The sequence below is a fragment of the Dipodomys ordii genome, unplaced genomic scaffold, assembly GCF_000151885.1.
Source record: "Dipodomys ordii isolate 6190 unplaced genomic scaffold, Dord_2.0 Scaffold34, whole genome shotgun sequence".
Lineage (NCBI taxonomy): Eukaryota > Metazoa > Chordata > Mammalia > Rodentia > Heteromyidae > Dipodomys > Dipodomys ordii.
The window spans coordinates 9,997,495-10,014,579 of NW_012267250.1; the positions used below are offsets into that span (position 1 = coordinate 9,997,495).

Here is a 17,085-nt window from a genome sequence, read left to right on the forward strand (position 1 = left end):
CTGATTCCTACCTACAAGCAAGCCCTATTTCTTCATAGCAACTCACAAAGAATTTCTCCAGAGAATAGATAGCAACATTAGCAACAAAATCCTCTCTGCGCCATGGGAAGAAAGAGTTGTTAACTGATGAGTCAATCCAGCTTTTATAGCAGTTTATCTTCCCAGTATTTCCAAGAGTATAAATGCTATTTTAAAAGTGAGGGGGGAGGGGGAGAAAGAGAGGGAGAGAGTTTTGAGAGTCATGACAGGAAGAACACAGTAGGAAAAAAAAAAAAAACAGGAGCATTTCAGCCAAAAACAATTTACTTTGCCAGTAACTGGTTACATTTCCATTGTTTTTTTATTATTATTCATATGATTGCAAGAGTTAAGGTTAAGATGAAATTTCCCACACCTGCACTGCTGGGACACAACTTGTGCAAACCCATATAGATGCCTGTGTGTTTGAGCTTAATAGACCCTTAAAGACTAAACAGTGACAACAAACTGTTTTGCTGTGTTGTCAAGAAAACAGACTGTGATTCATTAATATTTGAAAGAGTTAATAAAAAAGAGAAGGGGGGGTGGAATAATAGCACAAACATGGATTAGATGTCAGAGCAGCCAGGAACACGAGGTCTCTTGCTCCTCTAGGGATCAGCACATGTAGAAATAGCAGTAACTTCACAAAGGTGGATACTTGGTAATTTCTTGGCACAGAGTAAGAGGAACAGATGGTCAGTCAGAGGAAAAAAATGTCTCCAAAACCACAGAGAGGGTTCACTGATTAGACAGAAGAGACAGAGGGAGGCCACTGGAGAGGGATAATCTGCATGTGCATAGGGGAAGTTTTATTGGCCCTAGTGGCTTTAGTGGAGTTTCTGTCACCTTCGGCTAAGTTAGGACTAAATGGGACTCTCCTCTTTGTCAGGTTTGTGGGATGCTGAATGCTTGCTAGGCTAAGCACTATGTGATGTTTGAAAGTATTTTCAGTTGGAGAAAGCTCCCTGATGCCTGGCAATCTGAATTAATATGAATCCTTCATTGTGAGGCAAAGAGGGAATATTAGAGTATTGGTTAAAGCAGGGGCTCTGGATAAATTCCCGGTTGCCTGTGTTGCAATCCTGCTCAAAATGACCAATTTTATGATCTGAGATCTGTCATTTCATCTTCTACTTCTGTTGAACGGATAGAAAAAATGGTGCTATCTCATTGGTAGGTAGTGAATTTTACGTGAGTTATCTTGTAAGGCAAAGCCCTCAGAATAATGGACAGGCCCAGAGAAAGCACCTAATCAATATTAGCTGCTATTGCTATGCAAGTGTTGTTCTAAAAATGTTAATAGAATGAGAGCCTATAGAACTCTGATGAGCCCTGCCAAGGCTGGGCAGTGAGAGATTGTATTTGTCTAAATGTATGTGAATATAGGTACATTCTATATACATTATACACACAGATGTGTGTAAAAGTAACTGTGCACGGACTGCTTGAAGTAGAAGTGGCTGGAGTGGGAATGCCTCAATGAGTGTACCTCTGGCCTCTGAGCAGAGCTTTGTCAGGAGGGATCAGTCCTATGAGTGGACCCCAGATGCTCTAATCTGGAGTACAGATTTGGGTTTTCTCCATGTACAGCCTTTGGTTTTTGAGAAGAAAACAGGACTAAGTCCATGACGGTGTGAAGCTATTGTACCAATGCATTAAAACCCCGGGGCCTTCCCTACCCCTGACTACCACCAGCACACCGCAGTCCACTCATTTGTAGTAAATGATTATTTTTCCTGCCATGTAGGAAAACAGATATGGCCTGGGAACCTGCATTTTTACTATCTCCTAAAGCCAGTCTATCGATCCCCAAACTTTACATGGAGTGTTATGAACCAATGGCCCCTGGAACACTGAACAATGGGGTGCACTTCGGGGAATCTGTGCAGTGCATGGGGGACAAAGTTAATGTCCTATCATAATACCAAAAGCAATGGCTGAATGGTAATCAAGAATCAAAGGCCTTAGGCTGCCAATCTCGATCCTCAGTACCTCCTCAGGTCACCAGCTTGTGTTCCCAGAGCACACAAGTAAGTTGTGAAAGAGAAGGCAGTTTTACAGGTGCCCAGGATGATAATTATACCACATGGTTAAGTTGGCAGGCCCCACTCAAGAGGATGCAAAGAATACGTGGGCATCTTTGTTTCCATTAGTCACTGTTCATTCAATAAATTCATGTTACCCAATACTGCCTCCTGAGTGCTGTGCTGGGGCAGAAGAAAGATGAATCATTATGGCCCTGCCCTGAAGAGCTGTCCAATCCAAATAATAATAAGAAAAAAAAGCCACATTTCAAGTGCAAGAAATATTGGTCCTTAAGAGAATCACAGAAGAAGTTGGGTACAGTGGCACATCCCTGTAATCCCAGCTACTTAGATGGCAGAGGAAGATCACAAGTTCTAGACCAGCCTGGGCAGTAGTTAGTAAAAAACCTTCTCTCAGAAACAAAACACATAAACAAAAGAGCTGGGGGCCAGGCTCAAGTGGTAAAGCGCTTGTCTAGCATGTTCAAACCTGGGTCCCATCCTTAATACTGGGGAGTGGGCAGTGGGGGTGGAGGACAGAAAAAGCAGTTCTGAGAGCAGACTAAGCATGTGATCTGAATTGAGCCTTGAACAAGCAATTGGTAGGATTTACATAGCCACACCTGAAATATCTATGTGCTTCTCCTATAGGGAAGCAAAGGCTTTCTTTCACCAAATCTCGTTTAGAGTTATATGACCAGAATAATAGGTGCAAATCGATTCTAAATTTGTAATTCTCAGAATCTGCTGGGTAAGGACCTGTGCTTCTCTAGGTTTTGAAAAGTGCTTAAAGAATAGCGAAAATCCACCCAGTTTGCAGATTACTTGTTCGTGGCTGAAACCTCTGCCTTCGTATTTAAAACAGTATGTTCGGTGTGAGGTCTGTCTTCTGTGAAGGTCTTTGGGTATTTGGAAGCTTTTCTGGAAATAAATGCCTTTTGGATGTAAGTGCTTTTTCACCCAAATGCTGGGAGGGAAGGATCAGAGTGATGGGTCTTGAAACAGAGTCCAGCTTGTGGTACCTCTTGCAAGGAAATGTCTCAGACCTACCTCTCCCAAGTTCTGTGTGTTTCTGTCAGCTTTCTGCTTTGGCTTTTATTTTGATAAGGGACATGAAAGTCCATCCTTCCCACACGGGTCATTAAAGTCTTAGCGCTTGGGTCACTTGTGGAAACACTTCTGTGCTACACAAAGTCTTCTAAACAACCCAAGTCCCCGCCCTGGCTCCAGGCTGGGGACCGTGTCAGATTCATGGAACGCTGGCCCTCACGTTCAGATGGAGGAGCAAGAGGTCAGGATCCACTAAACAGGCCGGATGAAATCACCAGCCCTGTGCAAGGGAGGGGGGGGGACAGCTGAGCCCTGCCAGTCTGGCAGCTCCTGCAAAGTGCTCAGAGCTAGCTCATCCCACACGGGTGCTAGTCACTGCCGTGTGTTTACATGAGTAATGGAGCTGCGGGGGAGGGGAGTTGTAAGCCGAGCGCTGAGTCTTGCAGCTCGCATTCGCTGGATTGGGAGGGAAGCTGACATCCACACCGAATCCGGACTTCCAGGGATGTGGCCGGAGAGCAGTCACATGCTGTAGCTTTCATAAGCGTAGACATCAATCAGGCAGATGTTTGTCGACTGGAATGGGTAATGGCTACTTTCTCTTTGCTTGAGTTTTGTTTGTGAGCTTGTTTACCTTTGCTTAATATCAGACTGGCTTTTCTGGGATGGACTTTAAATCCTGTGTTTGGAGGAATGAAATGATGGCCGTGGCCTTGGGGAAGGCGAGCTTGAGTCTCTCCTCTCCCCTGGCCAGCTGCTTTTTCAACTTTTTCTTCTTTTTGCCTCTCGAGCTGTAAAGGCAGCTCACCCCCCTCTCTCCCTCTCCCTCCCCCCCTCTTTCCTCCCCACCCCCACAGCAAAACTCTTATCCCTGGCACAAAATCAAATGAGTAGGATTAATTGTGTCTTTAAAAGGAGTCCAATGTAAGATGTCCTAAAACCATCGGTTAAAACAGTGTGTCATGAGTTAAGATTAGCAACCATTAAGAGTGTTTGCCTTGTTCAGATTTGATTTTTTCATAATCATCTCTTAAAAGTAATGAAAAAAAGGAGGGCACCTTGAAAGGTCTGGAAGGGCTTGTGGGGAAGAGGAGTCATTGGTTTGGAATTGTTAAGGGCTGCTTGGTTGATGGCTGGTTTTAATTTTACTGGACTTGAGTGACTGATGAGGTTGAATGCAAAAGCTGAGCCGGACAGTCACAACACTCAATAAACAGCAGTCTTTGCCTTTGCCTTTCTGTCCAGATCTTAAAAGGAACTGAGTGGAACATCATGTATGAAATAAGAGCTTTGATTTGTATCATTTGTAACTGTGGCTTTAAAGAAAAAAAAGTTACCTTCCCTTCCAGCTCACCCCCCAATGGAATCACGATAAACTCAGAGTAATCTTTTGGATTTATTTTAAAATAATAACCCTCCAGATCTTTATCAAAATATATTGAGAAGGAAAAGAGAACTGACTTAAATGCATCTGCCAGATTTGTTGAGATGTGAAACATGCCGGTCACAATATTATTAGGAAATAGATGTAATAATACTTTGCAGCTTGTAACTGCAAATGCCTCTGCTGATAGCTTTCTCTCTCTTTAATATCTTGATAATTTGAGAAGATGTTCATGTCTCCAAACCTTTTTGGAAGGGAGATGTTTTCAAATGTTACATTGCTATGATACCAGAAAGTGCTGGCTTCAACTTAGGTTTGTGAAAACAAGATACAAAATAAAATAATAGAGAATGATCTGGAAACCTGGTTTAGAGTTGTCTTTCAGCTGAACATGTGTCTTTTCTAACAGCGAGGAGGAATGTTTTGCTTATCATTATTCTTTAGGTATATTTTATTTGCAATAACTAGATTTGATACAGTGTGATAGCCTAGCTTTGGGAAAGTTGTATAGAAAATATGAATCTGCCAAGGTGCCACTGAATGAGAGAAAAAAGCATCTAAGGACAGTGGGAAGCTAATCTGCGCATTTCTCTGAACAATTAGAGGAAACCACGGTGGTAAGATTCTGGGGTTTTACTTAAGGAGACTCATGCAATTGGAAATGCCTATCAATTCTTCTCCATTTGTTTTCAGCGCCAAACCTTAAAGGCAGACCACGCAAAAAGAAACCTTGCCCCCAAAGAAGAGACTCATTCAGTGGAGCTAAGGATTCCAACAATAATTCCGATGGTAAAGCTGTTGCCAAGGTACAATCATTCACCGCATGATATTATTTCCTCTTTATCTCTCTGTTCTTGTATCCCGGTGGCAGTTTTCAGTTCAATATCTGACTCTGGAATTCAGAGCCTTTGAAGTGGTGTGCCATGTCTGTTCCTGCCACCCCTCCTCCCCCATGGCTGGGGGGGGGGGGGGAGAAGGGCGGAGGGAGAGGGGAGTGGTAGCAGGCAGGCATTCTGCTTAGTCAACAGAAAGAACTTCCCACCTCCCCAGTTTGGCTTGTTGGGTAAAGGACAGATGATTAAGTGCCCACGTCATTGAGGCTGGGATTTCATAGTTGGTGACACAATGACATAGTTTACTCTGCTCCTATCAAAAATAGACCAGCTGAGCCATACTCTTTCTGAATGTGTTCATCTAAATATATTTTAGAGATTAACAGAGGGTGAAATTAGAAATGGATAGAATGAATTCGCCTTTAGTTATGTACTTTTTCAAAGTCACTTTTAATCCATATTAGAGTAAAATTAAAGATACATTTAAAATGTTTATAAGTATACATGTACTTATATTACACTTATGTTTTAAAAGATCATTATTAGTGACAAATGAAAGCTTTAATTCTAGACTACTTTTGGCCCAGGCCCATGTGACCTAAGCAATTTTTTAAAAATGTTTGAAGTATAACTCTAATGTATTTAGTACTATAAAAGGTGATGTAACACTATGTTTCTAGAGTTATCTTTTTGACTTTTGTAGACTTGGGTCAAATTTCTACATTCTGGTTACTGAGTGTTTGTGTGTTGGTGTTGTTTCTGAGCCAAAGACAACAGTAGTCCATTCAGGAGCAGAGTCAAGACCAGATTTGAATTGATACCCACAGAAGTTAGATTCAAGGGCTGGTAAGGTAGCTCAGTGGTAGAGTGCTTGCTTTGCATGCATGAGGCCCTGGGTTCGATTCCTCAGCACCACATAAGCAGGAAAAAAAAAGCCAGAAGTGGCGCTGTGGCTCAAGTGGTAGAGTGCTAGCCTTGAGGTGAAGAGCTGAGGGACAGCGCCCAGGCCCAGAGTTCAGGCCCCACGACCGGACCCCCCCCCAAAAAAAGTTGGATCCAAGAGCTAAAATTCTGGTGATGGGAGCCTTGCTATTATAGCTGCATTTAGAAGATTCTGATAGAGAAAGAAAAGTCAATTCTGCATCCATAGTCTACTGTTTGTCTTTCATGAATTCCAATCTCACTTTGTGGCATAATCCTAGGCATTTACATTTTATAAATCTTATCTTCAAGTATTACTGTTTCGTCAAGAAGTTCAAAGGATAGTTTTGGTTAGGATTTCTTTTTGTCTCCAAGATTCTAAAGGGTTTAAAAGTGACCAGTGAGGAGAAATGTGTGCTTTCCATTTTATAGCCAAAAACTCACCTCTCCTTCTCTGAAGTTCTGCTCATTCCATGTTCTATGAAGGAATGTACATGGGTACTGTTAAGGACATGTTCCTGTGAGCTGGACCTCTTCAGCTCATCTAGAACCACCTACCTAGAGCTTCACTTTCCATAGTATGCAAGGATATGAGTAGGAATAGTTCCTCTACTGTGACGTCAGTAAATACTACAAATGGAACCGGAAGGTTTTAGGACTGCCACATTCAACAGAGACTGTGCTCTACATAGCATGTCTGCAGCAGTGCGAATATATACATCTAGGGTGACATCTGTGTATTCCACCATATTCTGTGCCTTAGCCCAGCAAGACAATACTCCTGCCAGTTGTCATTGGAAATCACTACTAACTTAAGCATCTGGGAATTTTGTAAAACTCAGACAACTCATGTCAAAGAACATGACCGATGTTTCTCTTCATGGAAATCAGCTCCAGACTCACACTGGGCTCACAGCACTGGAGAAACTGAAGTCTGTTCTGCAGCTCGGCCATATTGTATACCCACTCACTGATGCCCTTACAGAGATGGAAGTCTAGCCACATTACACCTGTTGCTGCCATTCAGACTTTTCACAAGGAGACAGGACCATCCTGCTCATATCCAATGGTGAATGCTTGAGTGACATGCTGCCATTCACGCCTGGGGACTGATCTGCTGGTTGGACTCTGTTTTGGGTCTTGGATTATAGTCCTACTGTGGACACCTGTCTGGGAAAACCTCTTCAACCAGCTGCTAAAGATGGCTGGGTTTGATGTATGTCGAGCTTATCTGTTGGCACCTGTCTGCAAAACCCTACAGAATTGAAGAAGCCACATCTCTGAAAAGGACAGCCATTAAGAAGGCCTTTGTATCTTAAAGTGATCTTTTTCCCTCATATGAGGCAGTAGTGGTTATAAGCCTGTGGTCTTCCATCATTTGCTGAACTAGAAGCAACATTTTAGGTGTCAACAGGGAGCTGTTTAACATTAGGACCTGTGTGATTGGTTTTCTTCAAAAAGAAACCTGTAGATAAATACCAGCCTCCTGTGCTCCACACGCAAAGCACCTTAAAGTGGGACCTACCGTGGTTTGTTGTATTGTGACTTGTAATTTGTCTGGTACCAACGAAGGTCACCCTCTCTCAATGACAACAACTTTGTAACAAACACTTCCATTGTCCCAGGGAGAGAGAATTCCATGGATTCCCAAAGACAGCAGAAATTACACGGGGAACTAACTACTGAAATTACATGAGGAACTAACCCTGAAGACATGGTGAATGTGTTTGGCAAAGCCTGCCATTTTCCTGGGACCATCTTAAAATGGCAAATGTGCAGGCCAGGTTTGATTATAGGGTGAACTAAGGCATCTCCTTAGCTTAGGTCTCTCGTCAACGGCTTTAATTGGTAGAAGGCAAATGATTTCTCCTTTATCCTGTAAGCATTTTTCAAAGACCAGAATTATATAACAGGTGGTTTATATGCTAAGAGGAAACTACAGTGTGCAATATGTTCTTCCATTTAAATCACAAACTGATATTTCACACATGTGATAATGTCATGATTTTTCGATATCTTTCAACTCATTTTGCTCCTCAGGATTATCTCCAGGGTGTTCCCTTCTTGCTTGACCAAGCAACCAAACTACGCTTAGAGCCCTAACTTGTTTATTGCTGGTTCAGTGCATCTGTCCACCCCAGTTGAAGGTTAGATTAGTTACAGCTCAATCCCATGGAAGGATGTGGTTAATAGCAAATAAGGTGCTGGTTCATTGAAAACATCAAGTGTTGAGTCCCTAATTAGCACTTCCTCATACACTTGGGAAACCCCAATGCTCTTAGTAAACGCAACAGGTATATGGTGTTCAGATCAGGAGACACAGAACTAGTAATTAACTGTCGCCATCAAAAGATGAGACTTTCTCAAGGGCAACAAGAAAACATGGGACTTAATTTCTTTATAACACCTGTACTATAATAGTTCAGTAGATTAAAACACTGAAGTGTTTTGGGTAAATGTGGGAAAAAAGTAGAGAAGAACTTGACTCAGTTCTTCCAAATCAGGAGCACTGATAATAACAGCACTGATATTAACACTGATATTTAAACAAAGGCATCAAAGTAGTCTGAGACAGGGAGCTACTGCTCACCTTTCGCTTTCTTACTCAGCCCTTGGCCTCCCTGGGAGTACCTGCTGGGAAAAATGCTGAGTTCCAGGATGGAGTTCAGTAGTGGGTGAAGGCAACAGTCTTGGTTTCCTTGGGGCCTTTGCCATGAAGGTGGTGCCAGAATTATTTGGTCTTGGTTTTGTGCATCCCCATGTGTTTTTCCTTCTGTTTTTGGGTGCATCTATACAGATGAGACAGAGGATTAAGCTACTATTTAGATATTGAAGAGGAAACTTTATACTCTGTTACAGTGGTGCATCTGACCTAGTGATAGAGATAATTGGGTCCATCACTACTGCAAAAAATAAGCCTTAGCCTATTTAAGATAAAGCCCTTCCATAGCTCCACCCCTGATATGGGAGATTGGGGTTTGGAGTAAGAGAGGCAGAGCTGAGCTCCAGACTCCTATACTTATCCCTCACTGGCCATACGACCAGATACATGATGTCAACAGACTTCTGTTTCCTCCACTGAAATATAGGACAAAATACCTTCCTTTTACAACTCTTACAAGACCTCACATGAGGACATAGGAGGTTCGCAGCGGAGCGTTTAGCTCCTCATTGGTTCTCGGTTGCTATCAGTTTCTCTCCCTTGCTTGGCTCAATGTACAATAGAAACACTGAAGCTCTTCTCTAGTTGGGAAACCACCTAGATTTGTATGTACCATTTGATAAATCACACTTCAGAGTGGTAGGTTTTGTAATGCCTAAAAGATGCTTTTCAATGGAAAGTTTGCCTTGACTACCAGCTTCACATTTTTATTAAGAATGTTAGGAAGTGTTGTGTTTAAAACTACAAGCTCTAGGATGAAGAGATCTAGGTTCAATCCTAGATGTGATATAAACTTGTCATATAAATTTGTATGCATTGTGCATCCTAATTTACAGGTTGCATAATGTATACAAATTTCCATTGTGACTCTAATAATCTCCTTCATTAGGATTCTGAACATGAAATGAAATAATATCTGTTTCCAGTAGAGCCTGACTACTAACTACACACTTTTAAAAGACTGCAAGACAGGACAGATTAAAACTGAGTGATTTTAGGATTTCACAGCATCATTATGTTTTGAATTTCATCAGAACTGTAGACTCAACCATCTAAAATTTGGCAGTGAGGAAAGATGGTAACAAAGTTCCATAAGGCTGTTCACCTTCATATAAAGTCGCAAAGTATTAACGTTTGAGAATATTGTAAGTAAAAAAAAATTCTACATGGAAAAAAATATTTTAATTCTGTTTTACCAGTCCCCTTAAAAATGGAAATCTTATCTAGAGGCCCTGCTGATTGTGTTTCCCAGTAACTTTTATTTTTCCAGGGCCAGTCTAAAGATATTAAACAAGTGTGTTCACTTGAGAGAATCAGCCATAAAGAAGCCCTTGCAGGGGACATGCTTCCCTTTAATAAATAAGCAGTCTTTTATGTTCTCAGGGCTTGGAAGGGGGATCTGCAATGAAAGAAAAAGGATTCAGAAAATGTGAAATGGAGAACATGGTAGAATCTGTGGGACATTTTTATTCATAACATCTCTCCAGCACTTGCCCTCTTCCTGCTCGATTGGTAGACATGGAGATGTAAAGAATATTGGAATGTACACATTCCCCCTGGGTGCACTTGAACTCCAAGTCTGACCCTTTGTACTTCCCCTTTTACAATTAAAATAGCTCAGCAACTTAGCGTTATATTTAACAACCATCAAAGGCCTCTTGTAGAACATGGCAGTGAGGAGGGAACATTAGGTTAGCTGCTCATGATGCTCAGTTCCTTATCTGCCTGAAGTGAGAAAGGAAGAACATCTGGAGAATTTGCTTCCATGTACTTCTTAATTATGGGGATTTTCACTTACTTTTCTTGGGTTTTTAACTGACCTCTACACATTCTTTTGAAGCAAGTGAACATCTATTATATTCTCAGAGCTGGCAGAAATGCAAGAAATTCTCATTAAAAAAAAAAAATTGAAGCCCAGTGCCAGTGGCTCCACGCCTCTAAATCCTAACCACTCAGAAGGCTGAGATCTGAGGGTTGTGGTTCAAAACCAGCCTGAGCAGGAATGTCCATGAGACTCTTATCTCCAATTAACCACTAGAAAACCAGAAGTGGCACTGAGGCTGAAGTGGTAGAGCGCTCACCTTGAGCTGAAGAGCTCAGGGACAGCACCCAGGCACAGAGTCCAAACCCCATGACTGACAAAAAAACACAAAAAAACAAAAAATAAAACACAATGGCTCACAGCTGGGCTCATAGCTGGGTACTGGTGGCTCATGACTGTAATCCCAGGAGACAGATCTGAGGATCATGGTTTGGAGCCAGCCTGGCCAGACAAACCTAAGAGAATCTTATTTCCAATTAGCTAGCAAAATGCCAGAGGAGGAAGTGTGGCTCAAGTGGTAGAGTGCCAACCTTGAGCAGAAAAAAAAAATCTAAAGGAGCTTGGAGGCCCTAAGTCCCAATACACACACACACACACACACACACACAGAGTTGGCTGTTTGGTTTCCTAGCTGAGGGCCTATCCAGGCATTACCCTCAATGACTGATAGCAGAGACCTTGCTGGTATTCCTGGTGCCAGTGTCTTCTGGCATTCACATGCATTTCCAGGTTGCTGGCAAGTATAACAACAAGATAAGTTTACTATGAAGAAATAAACTTGCCTTTCATTTTGATACACAGTGTACAGTAGGGAACTGGTTGTTATTGAGAAGGTGTGGTTTGTTCAAGGACGGCAACTGATACTGCTTGTAGGAAAATAAAATGTATAAAGCACAGAACAATGTGCCTACCAGATGGATACACTATTTCTGGTTTCACATGGACATACTTGTGAGGACTATAAAAGAAGCTGGCATAGTGGGACAAACTATGGTCCAACTGTTTCTGTCAATAAAGTTTTATGGGAATATAGCTGCATCCATGTATTTACATAGTGCTCTCATGCCAGAGTTGAGTAATGGAGTAGAGACTATAAAGGTCTGAAAGCCTACCTGTGGTATTTACCCTGGGGTCCTTTGTAGAAGTTTGCCATTCACTAGCCAAGGACCATTCAGAATCGGCGATGGTTCTAAAAAGTTGTCTCTGGCTAAGGAGAACTGACTGGCTTATTCTTGCCACTCAATGGGAAGTGCCACCAACTATGTCTTTGTAAGACTTCCATGAGTGGGCCTGATTTGATATGGCATATTTTCCATTTCCAGGTAAAATGTGAGGCCAGGTCAGCCTTGACCAAGCCGAAGAATAACCATAATAACTGTAAAAAAGTCTCCAATGAAGAAAAACCAAAGCTGGCCATTGGTGAAGAGTGCAGGGCAGATGAACAGGCCTTCCTGGTGGCACTTTATAAATACATGAAAGAAAGGAAAACACCCATAGAAAGAATACCCTATTTAGGTTTTAAACAGAGTAAGTATGCTTATTTTTATTTCTGAAATATCAAAATTGCTCAAATTCTTTGAATTGGAGATTCATGGGGGTTTTTTGTTTTGTTGTTTTTTTTTTCTCTGACTAGGGATGATGTTGAAATCCTAATCTGGGGTGGGTGTTTTCTGTTTGTATGAAATCGACAAACTGTCCAAGCCAAGAATTTTTCCCTGCCTCTTTCCGCTACATTGTTCCCTTCTGGGACAGTTGCAGTGAGATATTTATAGGCTTGAATCCACCAGTCATTATGACTGGAAATAGACATGTTGAAAGTTTCTCATTTTCTGTTTTGTCAATCCTGAGTGTCTGTAACGCCTTTCTTGGGAGATAATAATATGACATAGCCTTATCAAGCACAGATGTTCCCAGAGAAAAGACAGCTTTTAAAAGGAAGCCATTAAAAGTGGACAAAACAACCACACCGGGGGGAAAAAACAACAAAAAACCCACACATTTCCTAAGCCCAAAATTTGTTAAAAGATAACAAAAATCTGAACTCAGAAGAAAACAAGAAATACATTTATCTGAACAGAAGTCCCAGTTTTGGACATTTTTGAGCTTCTATATTTAAGTATCAGTCTTCTTTTATATCAAATAAAAGAAGAATCTCAGATCCTGCCCTGAGTTCACAACAGAATATATATTTTGCCTCTGTCTGGATTTAGTGATGCACAAAACGATGAGCCTCTGGCTTGAAATAGTATTTTCTCCAAATGCATCTTCCTAGATTAAAACCATGTGTCATTTTGATGAAGAATGTCAAACCTGTATGTTTTACATAACAATTTACATACCTAATAGCAATTGGCACTGATTGCAAGAGAACACTTGCAGCCATTATAAACTTATATAACTACGAATGATTACAATGTTTGTCTGAAAACTGGTTGCTTGAAATAGAAGTAAAATTAATGTACTATGAACAGCTTTGTTGCATTATGCATTGGTTCAGATTAAATCAAGGCTGAGGCAGGGCTCTTGATAGCTTTGAAATAGTGCAAGGTTCAATGAGGCTTTGCGAACATGTTGTGTCAAAGAGCCTTTTAAAATTTTTTTTTTCATTTTATTCATTTCCATTTACCAAGGAATTACTTGAATTTCAATTATCCTCTCTTTTAAAAGAATCAAATTCATTGCAGTTACATTCCATGGTACTTCCTACAAATGAACAAGGTTGCTGTCAGTTGGGCATAGTTGTTTAAAAGCTGAACCCTATAAGAGATAAGTAAATGTATATTTGCAGTATCACACAGGCAAGTAAGGGAACGAAGTGGGCTTGTGTCTCCACTTCTTTGTCGATGAAGTCTTCTTTTTATGAATTTGCTAACTGGCACATACAGCACATGTTTTCCCACTCATTGCAAGGCACCATGAAATATGGCTTGAGCCTTTCATACTATGTTGCCATCAGATAGCCTATTAAGAAGGTAATCATATTTTAAAGTGCCTGGTAGATATTGATTATAGAGAGGTTTTATCTGAGGGAAACATTAATCAATGGCTTCTTTCTAAGGGCTGAACAAGACCAACTCTTAATTCCCACACCTTTTCCCAAGGTCAGTCTAATTTAGCTTTTCTTGTTCCGATGACAACAGGAATAAAACTATGCTGTCCTTTATCTAAAAGTAGAACTATTTCCATAGTTTTATGACTATTTCTTAAGAAATATTTTAAATGGTAAGAATAAATCCTGTTGTTGAATGCCCATGGCAAATTGTTTCCTAAGAATTCATCTCTCTGGGGTATGTTATTATTTCTTTTTTTTTCTTTTCTCTTTCACATTGAAATACAGAACAAAATGTTTTAATTGACATTTCTTGGAAATATGTTAATGCAATGCTTATCTAAATACTTATTGTCCCTCTAACAGTTAACCTTTGGACTATGTTTCAAGCTGCTCAAAAACTGGGAGGATATGAAACAGTAAGTGTTTAAGCAACTTAAATGAAATAATTTTGCAATCTAACTCCCCCACCCCCTTTGCCCCCATCCACCTCTCTTTGGCCAAAATGGAGGGGAAACAAGAGCAAACCACCATTGACTGCCTTTGCAAATGGCTCTACACATTTGGGGGTGTATGGGGCTGCTTTTGGAAACCATCCCAATTAGTTCCAGGTTTGGCAAAATTGTAAACTTGTCGTAAAAACTACAAGTGGAAAACATATGTAACTCTCCCCTGTCAGGGAAATTAGTTGGGTCTGTAATTTTTTCCCATGTTGAGAAAGGGCTATTATTGTACAACAAGCCAAGATTGCATAAAAGAAATTTCCCTTGGCAACATACCTGACATCTGTTCATGTCTAATATGGGAAATGTATTAAGGGCTTTCAAAAGTAATCAGGATTGGCCATTAAGAAACAGAATGCAGCAAAATCTCCTCTTATTCTAGGGCAAACAAGCTTTATTAGACAAGGGTCAGTGCTGCATAAACAGGAAGTTATCAAACTTATTCAGAACAGTCTCTGAGACGCTTTATCAGCTAATTCTAACTGACAGGAATGGGTTATTTTTAGCCCACGGGAAAATTTGATGGCCACGGATTTTTACAGCATGTATTCTGAACCAATAAAATGTTAGAGCAACAAACTAAGATTAAGATCTTAAAAGAAGGAGGGAGAAGAAAGCGTTGCCATGAATGTAGCACACAGACATGACATTTATAATAAAATCAGTTGACAGAGGAAGATGGCGTCACCGGAAATAGTTTCTCATCCACACAACGATCAGATTAACGTGTGCAGTTTCTTTTGCAATTGAATAGGAAATTATTATTATTTTTTCCTTCCTTAAGAAGAAATCTGGGATATCTTGGTACCACAGCAAAATGAGAGTAAAAAACACAAAGTCAAGAAAATGAAATTTGTTTGAGCCCAAATGCAATAACCAGAGTTTTCACCAGACAAAGCATACTGCTCCATAAACTAAGGTAATGGAGCCTGATATCAGTGGCTCATACCTGTAATCCTAGCTATTCAGGAAGCTGAGATGAGGATCATGGTTAGAAGACATCCTGGGCAGGAAAGGCTATGAGATTCTTATCTCCAACTAACCACCAAACAGCTGAAATTAGAGCTGTGGCTCAAGTAGTAGAGTGCTACCCTTGACTGAAGAAGCTAAAAAACAACACCCAGGCCCTTAATTCCAACCCTATACACACACACACACACACAGAGTAATAAAGTGGTGTAAATGTCAGGGACTTGGGATGAAAAATATATGTCAAGTGTTGTATAAGTCAGATAATCTAGTATTTACTGTAGAGATGACTTCTGATGAAATATCCTTTGATGTGAATATATGTGTATAATGTTTATGTCATATATGGGGTGTGTGTGTGTGCTTATAAAGAAATATAATACAGGAACCACATATAAAATATACATTTCATAGACAAGAATTTATTTTAAATATTTGCTTTTACCAAGTGTCTGTGTAAAAACATATTCCATATTCTTTCACCTGATTGAGTCCTGGATATAGTCTCTTTTCCACTGTATCTCATGCTTTTGCAAAATCTTGAGCTAATTACAAGCATTTATCCTTGTGAACAAGATGATAATTTAGTTTCATAGAAGTAAACATAGAAGTAAACCTCACAGCTTAGACTTTTAAGTCTTAACTCTGAATGCTAAGAATAGGAATACACATTTTTATGACTTGTGACTTCAGATACTTACATGATATTGCACAATATTTTGAAATGTCTTTTTAAACTCAGGAACTTTTTGTTATTTGCTGATAGGAAGAATGCCAGCAAATTTCACAGAATTGGTTTTTCCTGCTTTTGTATCTTCTGTATCTTGACAAAGATTTTTTTTTCCATGCACCAACAAGTTGGTGTCAAATGTACAGAAGAAACTTCTGAGGAAGTTTCTGGGCATTTGTAGTTTTTTGAACATGTAGTATTTATGATTTTGTTAAATTAACAAGTGAATGACCGTATAAATAGCAGATCACTTGACCATGTATTTATTGAATACTTCATGTAAATGAGGCATGTATTAGCAACAATGGGAAAAGCAAAACATCTGAGCTGGTAGTTCTAATTCTTCAGCTGATTACCATTCAGGAGAAGCAGTCACTAAAATTGTAAGTTGGAAAAGATCAGCACTCCATTTAATACTTTCCTCTGTATGAGACAAGGAAGGTTTGATAGTGATAATGCCATGTGAGCAGATTTGGGGTGATAGATGGGGGTTCTAAACTGATAGATCGTGACCTTACAGAAAGAGAGAATGAATCGAGATGATGAGGGAAGATGGGGATTAAGGGGTGAAATTCAGAGACAAAACAAAGTCGAGAAGAGAGAGTATGGTAACTTAAAGTAGCCATTTACAGTGACTAAGCCACTGGGACAAACTTCCAGGAAGGGGAGTCTTAAGAGAGAGATGGAATGGATATGAAGACAGTGACAAAAGACCTAGGATGCAAGACCTTTGAGTTATTTAGTAGGCTGTTTGTTGGAGGGAGCATCATCAGCTCTGGTGATGAATCATGTACGTGTGTGTGTGTGTGTGTGTGTGTGTGTGCGCGCGCGCACGTGTTCAAAAGTAGAAATTCATGCTATATTTAGGGAGATAAGGAGAGGGCAGAAACTCTTCTTGAATTTGTTGGTTCTCAGTTGACTTCAGTTCAAATAATCCTTATGTGTCAAGTCACATATTGAGTGGATGACATGTCCTTGTCCTCCTACCCTCTGTGTGGCTATGAACAGAATCAGGTTGCTTATTTTTGGTTGTTTATTTGTTTGTTTTGAGATTAGGCTTTGTGCGCACTCTCTCTCTCTCCCTCTCTCTCTCTCTCTCTCTCTCTCTCTCTCTCTC

The 17,085-nt window shown here is 40.4% G+C and overlaps 1 protein-coding gene across 2 annotated transcripts in view; it reads left to right on the forward strand.

Annotated features, from left to right (window-relative positions):
* Positions 1-17,085, forward strand: part of Arid5b (AT rich interactive domain 5B (MRF1-like)) — a 182,275-nt gene that overhangs the window by 132,010 nt on the left and 33,180 nt on the right. Inside the window, exons 1-4 of one of the 2 annotated variants that reach the window (XM_013017165.1) lie at positions 3,393-3,680; positions 5,173-5,285; positions 12,040-12,244; positions 14,133-14,185. In XM_013017165.1, coding sequence (XP_012872619.1) covers positions 3,677-3,680; positions 5,173-5,285; positions 12,040-12,244; positions 14,133-14,185 — 375 coding nt within the window. In that variant the 5' untranslated portion in view covers positions 3,393-3,676. Of the gene's footprint in view, positions 1-3,392; positions 3,681-5,172; positions 5,286-12,039; positions 12,245-14,132; positions 14,186-17,085 lie in introns of those variants that run through there. The other variant, XM_013017164.1, reaches the window with a different exon arrangement.